Source organism: Bufo bufo, chromosome 1, assembly GCF_905171765.1.
Source record: "Bufo bufo chromosome 1, aBufBuf1.1, whole genome shotgun sequence".
Classification (NCBI taxonomy): domain Eukaryota; kingdom Metazoa; phylum Chordata; class Amphibia; order Anura; family Bufonidae; genus Bufo; species Bufo bufo.
Window position 1 is genome coordinate 772026474 of NC_053389.1, and position 13106 is coordinate 772039579.

At 45.3% G+C, this 13106-nt stretch overlaps 1 protein-coding gene across 2 annotated transcripts in view; it reads right to left on the reverse strand.

Moving 5' to 3' along the window:
• The window catches only part of PLAT (plasminogen activator, tissue type), a 39031-nt gene that overhangs the window by 2165 nt on the left and 23760 nt on the right, over positions 1 to 13106 (reverse strand). For both annotated transcript variants that reach the window (XM_040414823.1, XM_040414824.1), the window contains exons 7-14: positions 11787 to 11961; positions 8526 to 8617; positions 4287 to 4458; positions 3336 to 3421; positions 2854 to 3046; positions 2629 to 2765; positions 976 to 1116; positions 40 to 188 (exon numbers count right to left, since the gene is read on the reverse strand). In XM_040414823.1, coding sequence (XP_040270757.1) covers positions 40 to 188; positions 976 to 1116; positions 2629 to 2765; positions 2854 to 3046; positions 3336 to 3421; positions 4287 to 4458; positions 8526 to 8617; positions 11787 to 11961 — 1145 coding nt within the window. The remainder of the gene's footprint in view (positions 1 to 39; positions 189 to 975; positions 1117 to 2628; positions 2766 to 2853; positions 3047 to 3335; positions 3422 to 4286; positions 4459 to 8525; positions 8618 to 11786; positions 11962 to 13106) is intronic.

The window sequence follows — 13106 nt, forward strand, 5'->3', positions numbered from 1 at the left end:
GATGTAAGTTCAACATTTGAAAAAAATGCAAATGGTCACCTGGCAAGCATCATCCTGGTTAACTGGGTCGCCGGCGCACAACATGTTGTCAGTGACCGTGCGGTCAGATAGTCGTTCAGGGGAGCACAGGTTGTCAGGATACAGCCTGACATGACCTTCTTTCAGCTGCTTGGACAGGAATGGAGAGTCTGAGAGGAGAAGAAACAGAGTTAAATATAAGACGGCCATAGAAGGTTGTAGAAGACACTGTGGCATACATGGTAAGTGGTTGCACTTAAAGGGGTTGTCTGGGTTGAGAGCTGAACCCGCACATATCCCCTTCTTCCCCCCCCTCAGCCCCTCTGACAGGGCTTTTATTGTTTACATTTGGACACCGCTAGGCAGAGGCTTCCGCCCAGCAGTGTTGTTGGTGATGTCACCCGCACTTTTGGGCGGGCTCATTTGCATATATTAAAACATAATTTTTCTCAGCAATGCGGACACATATGAAGATGGGACCAACACAGATGTCTTCAGCTGCCAAGTGCACATGTAACAGGTCAGCCGGTGTCATAGGTACAAAACTGCTGACAGATGCCCTTTAATACTCAGTTTCCCATAATTGTGAGTACGGTGGATTTGACCATTTATTGCACAATACGTTACCACAAATATGACTGAAAAGGCCAAAATCTGTACTTTTGACTGTGTGACACCTTGTTCTGGATGTTGTCTTGATGTCTACAGAAAATACCCTCCACTAACTGAGGTGAAAAATGGTATCGCAATAAATGCTAAATCCTTATTCCCCAATCGCCAATATCCATATGACATATTATATTATTTCAGGTTCCATACTAATTCATTATATTTATATGCTTGTATAATATTTACATGCTATATATTGGATCAATTTTATATTTCCCCTTTAGGGGTCCACCATTCAAACATGAGAGGTCGTACGCTGGATTTTCCTGCTTATTGTGGTTTCCTTACCATGTGCATGCTTCCCGAATCCTGAGATTTCGCATTCTGTCCAGTCTGGCAGAGTCTGCTCCCTGACAGGCATACATGCCGGCCGAGCGCTGTCCGTCTCCATAGCACACGACCCAGAGGAAGACTTGAGCTTTAGAAGAGCTGTGAAGGCAAGAATCATCATGAGATACAGTATATAGCATCCACAGAAGGTAAGCAATCTCAAGGACTGGGCCCATTTTCATACAATGCATTGGGAGGCTGGAAACAAATACGCAATTCCTCCATTGTTTTGCGGGTTTACATGTACAGAAGTCACTTTGCGGTAAAAAGGACATGTTATTTGGTTGGTTAGTACGATTACAGCTATACCAAATGTATATACTTTTTCTTATGTTTCAATGTTTTGCATTTTTTATTCTTTTTCTTAGTTTTTTTTTTATATTTCTAAAAATGTTTACATTTTTTTACGTTCATTTTTAGTCCCCTAGGGGACTTGAACATGTGATTGTTAGATCGCTTATACCATAGACTACAATGGTTTACCATTGCAGTCTATGGTAAAATTCTCGTGTTTCTATTAAGCCCTGCCACAGAAAAGGCTTTACAGGGAGTCTGTCGGCAGCGACGTAGTTATCAGACTGTTTGCATAGAGCCACACCTTTGGTTTACCTGATTAAGAAGCTTTTTTGCTTTTCTTGATCTGAGTGCAAGTTATGATAATTTTTCTTACTAGGCAAATTAGGCCTTTGGTGCAATGAGGGCATAACCATTGCTTTTGTTGCACCCAAGCTCCACTCGTTTCTGCAGCCAGCCCGCCCTTAGCAAGGCAGTGGAAAGGCAAGAGCAACGGTAATGCCCTTAATGCACCAAAGGCCTAATTTGCATATTAGTAACAATTATCATAACAGGGAACAGAGCCTCGGATCAACAAAAGGAATAACAACGTTTTAACCACATGACTTAACTGTAGGCTCCTGGCCTCAAATACAGAGCCCCCCCCCCCCCCCCTACTATGTGCCATTTACAGTATAAAACTGGCGTCTTCTTATGTGGCCGAGGGGCTTTTGAACTCCTCAGGCATTAGGGCTGTGTGCGATATCTACCTCTGCACCCCTTGAGTTCAACCTCAATGAGGGTCATTTACTAAAAATAGCTTTTTATGCCGGTGTTAAATTCCCCCCTGCTCTGCTGTAAGATTCGGCTAACATATGACGAGGCGTGCGCCCCATCATAAGTTAGGCGCATTTACGTCAGCCGTGAACCTGGGGGGAAAAATCTAAATAGCGTTGCGCAGGCAAAAGGTTTTTTTTTTTTTTTCATGCTTCAAAAAGGTGTAGTGCACTTTGTAAATGACCCCCGATATATGTGGACCCATCTTGAAGAACTGGCATCTAGATGGAGCCCAGGTAAACTCTAATCTTTGGTATTTCATATTCAGTCTGTTCTAGGTTGAAGATGTGGGTGTTATTTGGAGAACCAACATTTAGTCAATAGGCTGTGCCTCCTATTGCGGCTCATCCCTATTCAAGTGAATAGGGTGGAACTGCAATACCAGACACGGACAATGGAGAAGAGTGGCGCTGTTTCTGGGAGAAAGAAGGCCGTGTTTTCTAATCGCATACAGCCCCTTTAACACTGACCTAAGGAAGGGTATTCTCAGTGTATACTAACCAATGTCATTGTCAAAGGTGAAATCATCGAACTGAGGGTGTATGTGTAAGCTTTCCACTCTGAAGCTTTGTTCCTCCTGCCCGGGTACAATCTGCATTGTCCGCCCCAGTTTTACTCGTAATAGATTCGGAGAGGACCTTAAAAAAAACAAAAACAAAAAACGCTGTCAGTAACAAGATCGGACGTATATCAAGCATCACCTATGATCAAAAGAAGAATACTCACTCTTCATGGAAGCAATGGGCGGCCGTCACCACCCAGCAGGGGCTTATGAGTGTCCCTCCACAACGAAAATACTCTGTGCCCCTGGACACGCGAAAGATGGCCGCCGTCCACGGGTGAGAGGTTATATGTGCAGATTTACCCCCAGCGATTCGGAAGCGAGGCTTTAGCTGAGGTCGTCGGATTCCACATGTAGCTGTCAAAAAAATGTTTTTTTTTAAAAAGAGCAACTTACTTGAGATGGACATACGCCATTCAGCGGAAAGCTATTCTTCCTACCCCCATACACATGCATGCTCGGCTCAGCCGAGTATCTGTTTATACCCAATGGGGAGAGGCGACTAAGACGCTGCCAGACACTTCTGCCAGTCCATAAGAACAAAGAATGGGCATGTTGACATTCAGCATGCCCAATCCTACCTTCCCCTGGTAAAATAGCCGGGGTCGGCAGACCTAGATTAGTTCTTTCATTCGGTTTGACTTACAGCATCGGGGGACGTCGCAGAACTGCCATGATACTTCAGTGCCGTTCATCACATGACACCAAGGACGGACGTCATTGTCCGGATTCCTGCAAAGCACATAAGATGACATTACTTATCAAAGTATCCAACCAGCGGAGAAGGGGTTAAACAGGACCTGTTGGGCCGCCTTCACATGCAGCAGATTTTTTTTGCAGAGATTTCTGCAATTGAAAATCAGTTCCGTTCATCTGACTGGGGCTTGCAGAAATCCATGCGCTTCCCCCCCCCCCCAAAAACATCCCCATTCAGATGAATGGAAGTGATGTGTTTTAGCTAATGTTTGTATCCCCATAAAATAACCATTCTGGACACCTGTTCTTACAACTGTGTATTGTGCCGCCCCTCTCTTATTCCTCCTGGAAATGGATGACTATACGTACAACTAGCATTCTCGTCAGCAATGGGGGACAGGTTCCTGTTAAATCCATTTTTTGTACAGGGCCGAGAGTTTTTCTCTTCTTTAGGCCTCATGCACACGGCCGTTGTTTTGGTCCGCATCCGAGCCGCAGTTTTGGCGGCTCGGATGCGGACCCATTCATTTCAATGGGGCCGCAGAAGATGCGGTCCGTGGTCCGCAAAAAACATATAACCTGTCCTATTCTTGTCCGCGTTTTGCGGACAAGAATAGGCATTTATATTAATGGCTGTCCATGCCGTTCCGCAAACTGCGGAACGCACACAGACGCCATCCGTGTTTTGCGGATCCGCGATTTGCGGACAAGAATAGGCAGTTATATTAATGGCTGTCCGTGCCGTTCCGCAAACTGCGGAACGCACACAGACGCCATCCGTGTTTTGCGGATCCGCGATTTGCGGACCGCAAAACACACAACGGTCGTGTGCATGAGGCCTTAAGGTGAGCAGACTTGCAATATATATGAGAATCCCATGACATATAAGCCTTGCCCTTACCTGCAGTAATTGTGGCTCCCCAGTCCTAATCGGCGGGCGCTGCCTTGCCAGGAACTAAACTGCTTTCTTTTCAGCAAGGGGGAGTCCCAACGCAAGCAGCTGGCACCAGATAGGGTGGTAATCCGTGATCCTTGGTATGTGGTCCCTCGCTCGGAGTAGCAGTCTGTCGTGTCTGGAAAGGAGGAATCTCTTTATTATATCTAGGATATCTCATGATCGAATGAATAGTGAGAATTATCGGCCATTCATGTGTCTGCACAATGTGGGGCACATTTATTAAAGTGTTTGCGCCCGTTTTTAGTCTAAAAAAACGCTGTTTTTAAGTCGCATTTACTACTCAAATTTCGCCTGTTTTGGCAGCTTTTGCACTTTGTTCGCCTAGTTAGATTTCTTTAAAACTAATTCAGAAGTTTCCTAACTTTTGTGAGTTTTTTTCCGACCTCTTTATGCAGGTGCGCCTTATTCTGCACCTGAATTTGTTACAAAAACAGTTTAATTTCCCACCCCAGGGCTGGCGTAGGTTTTTGTTTTTTTTGCATGAAAAGGCGCACTTTCCTGGAGACATGCGACTTTTCTCTGCACAGATGCGACTATTTTTCATGTGCAAATAAATTAGTCCAGTCTGAGTGAATATGAACCTGTCTAACTGAAAAACACCACCAGAGGGCAGACTAATAAAAATACGCCTAGTCTAAAGCCTCAGTGTGTAACGGACGTGTGCTGTACGTGTTCTCCGCGGACAGCACACGTCCCTATTCATTTTAACGTGTGTATTCACACATCAGTGTTTTAGCACGGTCCGTGGGTCAGTGTTTTCAGCACGGATGCACGCTCTATTTTGTCCATGTTCAGGGATCCATCACGTCCATTATAGTCTATGGGTCCGTGAAAACCACAGATGCCATCCGTGTTGCATCCGTGTTTCACGGATCATTAAGAAGAGATGCTTTAAAAATTATTTTTCAGCTGCTCAGTGTCAGTAAAACACGGATGTAACACGGACCCAACACGGATCGTTAACAGACAGCTTCACGGATGCATCACTGACCACCTGTTCACGGATTTGAGCGCGGACACGGACGTGTGAATGAGGCTTAAGGGCTCATGCACACGAACTTATTTTCTTTTCACACAAAAACGGAAGTTACTCCATGTGCATTCCGTTTCCATATGTCCGTTCCGCAAAGGATAGAATATGTCCTATTATTGTCCGCATTACGGACTAGGATAGGACTGTTCTATTAGGGGCCAGCTGTTCCGTTCCGCAAAATACAGAATGCACACAGACGTCATCCATATTTTTTGCGGATCTGTCTTTTGCGGACCACAAAATACCTACGGTCGTGTACATGAGCCCTAATTTATCAACGACTGTGCGACTTTTAATGAATACTCGGCAAAATAATGAAATACGCCTGTCTAATTGTGTTTACACGATGTGATTAGAGATGAGCGAATTTCAGGTTATGAAATATGAAATTCATTCACGCTTCGTTTGGTGGTAAAAGCAGAATTGCGTTATGGATTCCGTTACGATGGAATGCTTTTAGAGGCATTCCGTTATAATAGTGGCATTCCGTTATTCATTCCGTCATAATAGAAGTCTATGGTCTGCATAACGGATCCGTCCGGAGAGGACTCCCCTGCATAACGGAAACGGGACGGATCCGTTATGCAGCCCATAGACTTCTATTATGACGGAATCCATAACGCAATTCTGCTTTTACCACCAAAAGAAGCGTGAACGAATTTCAAAATATGAAATTTGCTTATCTCTAGATGTGATACATGGCAGTATAAGGCTTCTGCGATACACTGCAAGTTATTTCTAGTTTATGCCGTGTAGGCAAATTCTTCTGGACAGATGTATTCAGTAATATTGTGTTATGAGAAATTAAAGACTGTAGGTGTCCCTCATAACAAACCTACAATCAAAAGGCGAAAAACAAAGTACCACTAATGGCCTCTAGGTGGCGTCAAAATAAAAGAATTCAGCGACCTTCAGACGACTTCTATGTATACTGTCTCATCTAATTTTAAAAGGGTTTTCCAGGACTGTTAGATATTGATATCCTCAGGATAAGGCCTCATGCACGCGACCGTTGTTGTGTTCCGTTCCGCAAAATGGGGTTCCGTTGTTGCGTGATCCGTTACCGTTTTTGTTTCCGTGTGTCTTCCTTTATTTTTGGAGGATCACCAGACATAAAGGAAAGTAAAAAAAAATCTAAGACAGGTTTGCCATGCAAATGATAGGAAAAAAACGGACGCGCGGACGCGGATGACAATCTTGTGTGCCTCCATGTTTTTTAGCAGTCTCATTGACTTGAATGGGTCCGCAAACCGTTTTCCGCGAAAATAATAAGACAGGTTATATTTTTTTGACGGACTGGAACCACGGATCACGGACGCGGATGACAAACGGTGCATTAGCCGAGTTTTCAACGGACCCATTGAAAGTCAACGGGTCCGCAGAAAATCACGAAAAACGGCACAACGGACACGGAATAAAACAACGGTCGTGTGCATGAGGCCTAGTTCATTAAAGGGGTAATCCTAAAAAAGATAATGATGACGTATACTCAGGATCACATGACCTATCCTATTATCACATCAGCTGGCGTCCGAGTCCGATCAGCTGTTTCAGGAGCTCCAGTGAGTGCTGCGGGCTCTCGACAGCTTTCCAAGCACAGCGCCATACATTGGATAGTGGCAGTGCTTGGTATAGCAGCTCCGCCCCATTGACTTGAATGGAGCTGAGCTACAAATAGGCCACGTGACCGATGTACAGTGATGTCACTGGCCTAGGAAAAGGCCATTGCCCCCACCGATCTGATATCTGTGGGGTCACACACCTGGAACCCCCACTGATCTGCCATTTTGGGCAGCCTACAGTGAACAGAGCTGGAAGAAGAAGAAGAAGGCTCCATCCACCGTGTAGTTTCCAGTACCAGCCTACTGCAACTCATCTTCCATTCACTTGAATCCACTTTCAGCTGAGCTGCCGTACCCCAGCACCGCCAACACAGGGGACAGCGCCTTCTGTTTCTGGCTCCATCCAGTATATAGCGGCTGCACAAAACAGCTAATCGGTGGAGACAAGTGCTCCGATAGGATAGGTCATCAATATCAGATTGGCAGGGTCTGACACCCGGCACCCCCCCGATCAGCTGTATGAAGAGATGGTGTGCGCAGTGCACACGTGCCATCTGCCGTGTCTCTTCCTGCTCTCTGCTGTATGTCTATGGCAAAGCAGCAGCGGAAAGGAAGAGAGAAGGGACACGGCACGTGAACACTGCGCGCGCTGTCTCTTCATACAGCTGATCAGCGGGGGTGCCAGGTGTCGGACCCCCTCCAATCTGATATTAAAGCCCGGAGAACCCCTTTAATCTCCTCCTTTCCTTTGATCCATGGCATCATATAGACATAAATAAAATGTGTCCACTATTTGCAGAACCTTTGGAGAAAAGATACAGGTGTAATCCCGGTGTCATTCACCGTCCCTTTAAATAGGACCCGTCCCCTCTCCTGACATCGTGTTAGTAACTACTTCCATTCCTCATCTAATAGCAGTTCTGGAGCATCTATTCTTATGGCTCTATGTTGTGCCATTCCTACTAGAAGTTTATGCATGAATTGCCAGCAGATAGGTGTTACCAACTGGGTGGGTGTCCCTGCACAGTCTGACATCAGCAACGCTGATTAGGCAGAGACAGATACACCCCATACTGGTAACACCCAGCAGTACCTTTACTGCAGACTGCTGGCATATTATTTGTAAACTTCTAGCAGGAATAATACAGGAATGATACAACACAGAGTCATAAGAACAGAAGCTCCATAATTGTTATTACATGGCGATGCAAGTAGTTACTCCCAGCATGCCTGGGCAGCCTACAGCCATTAGGGCATGCTGCGAGTTGTAGTTCTGCAACATCCCTGGTATAGAGGGTGCACTGGGCCCTGGTGCCACACGAGAAGACATTAGTATTATAAATGGCATGTCACAGATTCTGCATTAGGACCCAGGAGCTTCAGGTTACTCCTCTGTGTATCCCTGTATACCCGGGCAGACTTGTAGTAAAGGCGCATGCAGTAATTAGATGCTAGTAATAATTCCGTCACTACGTGTAATTTATATCCAGAATTGCTGGAAATGCTATTGTAATACTACGAGCAGCTTCCTGGCAGCTCCTCCTGTGCTAAGACAATGGACGCTCTCCAGGCTGGGCTGGCACTCACTTGCTCGGCAGGCTGGCACACTACAGTAATCCCAGTTGTACTTCCCATTCTTAAATATATAACACCAGGGAATTTTATCGCCATCCGGATTCCTGTAAAATAATAAATCACTTTAATCTAGGTGCCGCAGCCGCTTCCAGTTCATCATTTTTATGATTCCCTAAATATCTAATAGCTGGACATTCACCAAAATGATTACCTGCCTCAAAACCTCCTCATTCTACTACTCCTGTCGGGCTCGCCAACTGTGCGAGGAACGTGACCTGTACTGGTGCCAGAGAGTGGCAATAAATACTTCTCACTAATTAATCACACTAGTATCGTTGGTCTTTTCCTCAATTCTTCCTGCTACACAGCTACTGAAAACACTTTTATAGCGGGATTTAATTACAGTTTAATCCTAGAATTAATTGACAACTGGGTGTTAGCAGTTGAGGGTATGTACTTGGGGAGTCAGATACTGTCCAATCAGGGCTGACTGTGTAGGGACAAGGAAAAAGGAAGCACAGGTCAAATTATTTATAGATTTCTAGTAGGAATAACAGGGGAGCAGATGCTCTAGAGCTGTTAGCCAAAGAGCCAAATTTTTTTAGTTTTTGTATCATGGGATGGGGGCTTGCTTTTTGCAGGACAATTTGTAATTTTTAAAGGCACAATGTATATCATGTATTGAAAAATGGGAGGAAAAAAATTCCACATAGGGTGAAATTAATGGTGGGGGAAAAAAAGCGCAATGCTGACAGATTTTTGGTTTTTTTTCACGGTGTACTGTGCGCTAAAAATGACACAGCGACCGTACACTGTTTTCATACTTCAAAAAAATAAAAACCAGTGAAAAAAATGTACGCCAGACATCTATACATTTTTTTTATTTTTCTGTGAGAAGTTGTTTTGGCGGGGTGAGCTGGAGTTTTCACTAGAGCCATTCTAGAGTAAATATGACTTTTTAATCACTTTTTTTAATTTTTTTTTTTTTGGGGGGGGGGGAGAAGGGAAAAACTGTCATATCAGCCATTTGTATATTTATTTCTGTTAGAATGCACAACACATTTTTTAATAGTTTAGAATTTTTTGGATATAGCGATACGTATTATATTTAGTTTTTTAAATATTATTTTTAGATGTAAAATTAAGAAAGGAGGGTGATTATATTTTTGTGTTTTTTTAATATCTTTAAAAACTTTTTTTTTTCTTTACTTTTTGTCCCATTGGCGGAATTTAACATGCGTCCCTGTTATCGCTTAATCCATAGATTGCTATATTATTATTGCAATCAATTGGATTTTTACTGGCTTCCTATTAAGCATTGCCCCAGGCAGGGCTTAGCAGGCAGGTTCTTATGGCAGGCCTGGGAGGCTTCACAAGACCTCAGGCTGTCATAACAACCAATTCAAACTCCATGACTTTGCCCCTGGGGAGATCAGAGTACAGAGAAAGCCCTCTCCCTCTATCTAAGGGTTCATGCACACAAACGTATTTTCTTTCTGTGTCCGTTCCGTTTTTTTGGCGGACCGTATGAGGAACCATTTATTTCAACGGTTCAGCAAAAAAAATGGAAGTTACTTCATGTGCATTCCGTTTCCGTATGTCCATATTTCCGTTCCGCAATAAAATAGAACATGTCCTATTATTGTCCGCATCACGGCCAAGGATAGTACTGTTCTATTAGGGGCGGCTGTTCCATTCCGCAAAATATGGAATGCACACGGACGTCATTCGTATTTTTTGCGGATCCGTTTTTGCGGACCCCTAAATACATACGGTCGTGTGCATGAGCCCTAACTGTTCAGACATCACATTCGACATTGAACATGGGATCTGAGGGGTAAAACGACCAGGATCTGTGTAATACAGCATCAGGGTGTCACCTGTATTACACAGCTGTCACCTTCTGTGTATGGAGTAGGATCAGCTGATGAGCCCACTCCATATACCCCTCGCGAGCCGCTGCCGTAAAGTTACTTCAGGGGGCATGAAAGGGTTAAAGCAGTTTTCTGGCTTATGTCAATTTTAATCATCGAGTATTGACAAGTTCTGCAACTTTCTAGTATACTTTAGGTTTAAATCGCTCACTATTTTACAAGATCTCTGCTTGCTGGCAGTGACTTGTTTTACATCCAGAAGTTTAAATCTCACAGCAGAGCGTTTGCTACAATTGTATCAGTGCAGGCAATCATCTCACCCTGACCTCCAGACTGATACATTGTAGGGAATAAATGATCCTTTAGTTCCCTTCCAAGTGCAGAAATATTCTGAAGGTCTGAACAACAAAACAAATGAATTTACTAATTGTAACACAGGAGCTTACAATGAAATGTCCTGAAAATGAACCCAAATGTAAAGACAGTGGGAAAAAAACTGTAGTGTCGGGAGGAAAACCCTTCAATAAGTGAATGTACCAGTTCATTGCTCAGGTTGTTGTATGAGATTATTAAAACATCTTTGAGTTTTTACACAAACAGTGCCTTTCTTATCCACAGGCTGTGTCTAGTATTGCAGCCTAATCCCCATTCAAATCAATTGAACTGAGCTGTAATACCATACACAGCCTAGGGACAAGAGAGGCGCTGTTTATTGAAGAAAGCAGCCTTCTTTGTAATTTCATACAACCCCTCTAAGGCCTCCTGCACACGACCGTTGTGTGCATCCGCGTCCGTGGTTCCGTTTTCCGTTTTTTTTTCGCGGACCCATTGACTTTCAATGGTTCAGTGGAAAAATCGGAAAATGCACCGTTTGGCAGCCGCATCCGTGATCCGTGTTTCCTGGCCGTGAAAAAAATATGACCTGTCCTATTTTTTTCACGGTCAACGGTTCGCGGACCCATTCAAGTCAATGGATCCGTGAAAAATCACGGATGCACACAAGATTGTCATCCGCGTCCGTGATCCGTGTCCGTGATCCGTGTCCGTTCTTTCCTATCATTTCAATGGCAAACTTGACTTTTTTTTTCATTTTTCATGTCCGTGGATCCTCCAAAAATCAAGGAAGACCCACAGACAAAAAAACGGTCACGGATCACGGACCAAACGGAACCCCGTTTTGCGGACCGTGAAAAAATACTGTCGTGTGTAGGAGGCCTAAGGGTGATGAAAATATTTACTGTATGTTCTTTATATTCGTGAAAATCCCTTTAAAAAGTAACTTGAAGATCTCACCGACACCATGGTTCCAGCAAAAGACTGCAAGTGAAACGGCACATATTCTCTGCCAATATATTCCTACCAGTAGGGGGCAGTATACACACAAATCATGCTGTAGTACCTGCAATAGTTGTGGTTTCCCAGCCCGAGTTCTTGTGCGTCCTTGTGCTGAGCATTGTACGGCTTCTGACTAAGTGCCTCAGACTTCCAGTTCAAACAGACCAGTCCGCTGTTAGTCCGACTGTAGTTTCCTCGGAAGAACTGTCCTGAGCCCTCGTAACAGGAGGCCAAAGTATCTGCAAAGAGTTAATCAGATACTGAACATCACAGGACAAAATCAGGGGAAGAGGGAGACCCCTTATTATGTACTTTTAACCCCCTGGTTAGGTATTTGATCCCTCCCACCACTCCATTATCCCAACCGCAATCATCTGTTTTGTGGTCCGCAAAAAATGGATACTGTACATGTGCTATCTGCAGCTGCATGGCCTGTCTCTATGGTGCATACATCCTCCACGGGCCCCATAGCAGCTGCATGGCCTGTCTCTATGGTGCATACATCCTACACGGGCCCCATAGCAGCTGCATGGCCTGTCTCTATGGTGCATACATCCTCCACGGGCCCCATAGCAGCTGCATGGCCTATCTCTATGGTGCATACATCCTCCACGGGCCCCATAGCAGCTGCATGGCCTGTCTCTATGGTGCATACATCCTCCACGGGCCCCATAGCAGCTGCATGGCCTATCTCTGTGGTGCATACATCCTTCACGGGCCCCATAGCAGCTGCATGGCCTGTCTCTGTGGTGCATACATCCTTCACGGGCCCCATAGCAGCTGCATGGCCTGTCTCTATGGTGCATACATCCTCCACGGGCCCCATAGCAGCTGCATGGCCTGTCTCTATGGTGCATACATCCTCCACGGGCCCCATAGCAGCTGCATGGCCTGTCTCTATGGTGCATACATCCTCCACGGGCCCCATAGCAGCTGCATGGCCTGTCTCTGTGGTGCATACATCCTCCACGGGCCCCATAGCAGCTGCATGGCCTGTCTCTATGGTGCATACATCCTCCATGGGCCCCATAGCAGCTGCATGGCCTGTCTCTATGGTGCATACATCCTCCACGGGCCCCATAGCAGCTGCATGGCCTGTCTCTATGGTGCATACATCCTTCACGGGCCCCATAGCAGCTGCATGGCCTGTCTCTATGGTGCAGACATCCTCCACGGGCCCCATAGCAGCTGCATGGCCTGTCTCTATGGTGCATACATCCTCCACGGGCCCCATAGCAGCTGCATGGCCTGTCTCTATGGTGCATACATCCTCCACGGGCCCCATAGCAGCTGCATGGTCTGTCTCTATGGTGCATACATCCTCCACGGGCCCCATAGCAGCTGCATGGCCTGTCTCTATGGTGCATACATCCTCCACGGGCCC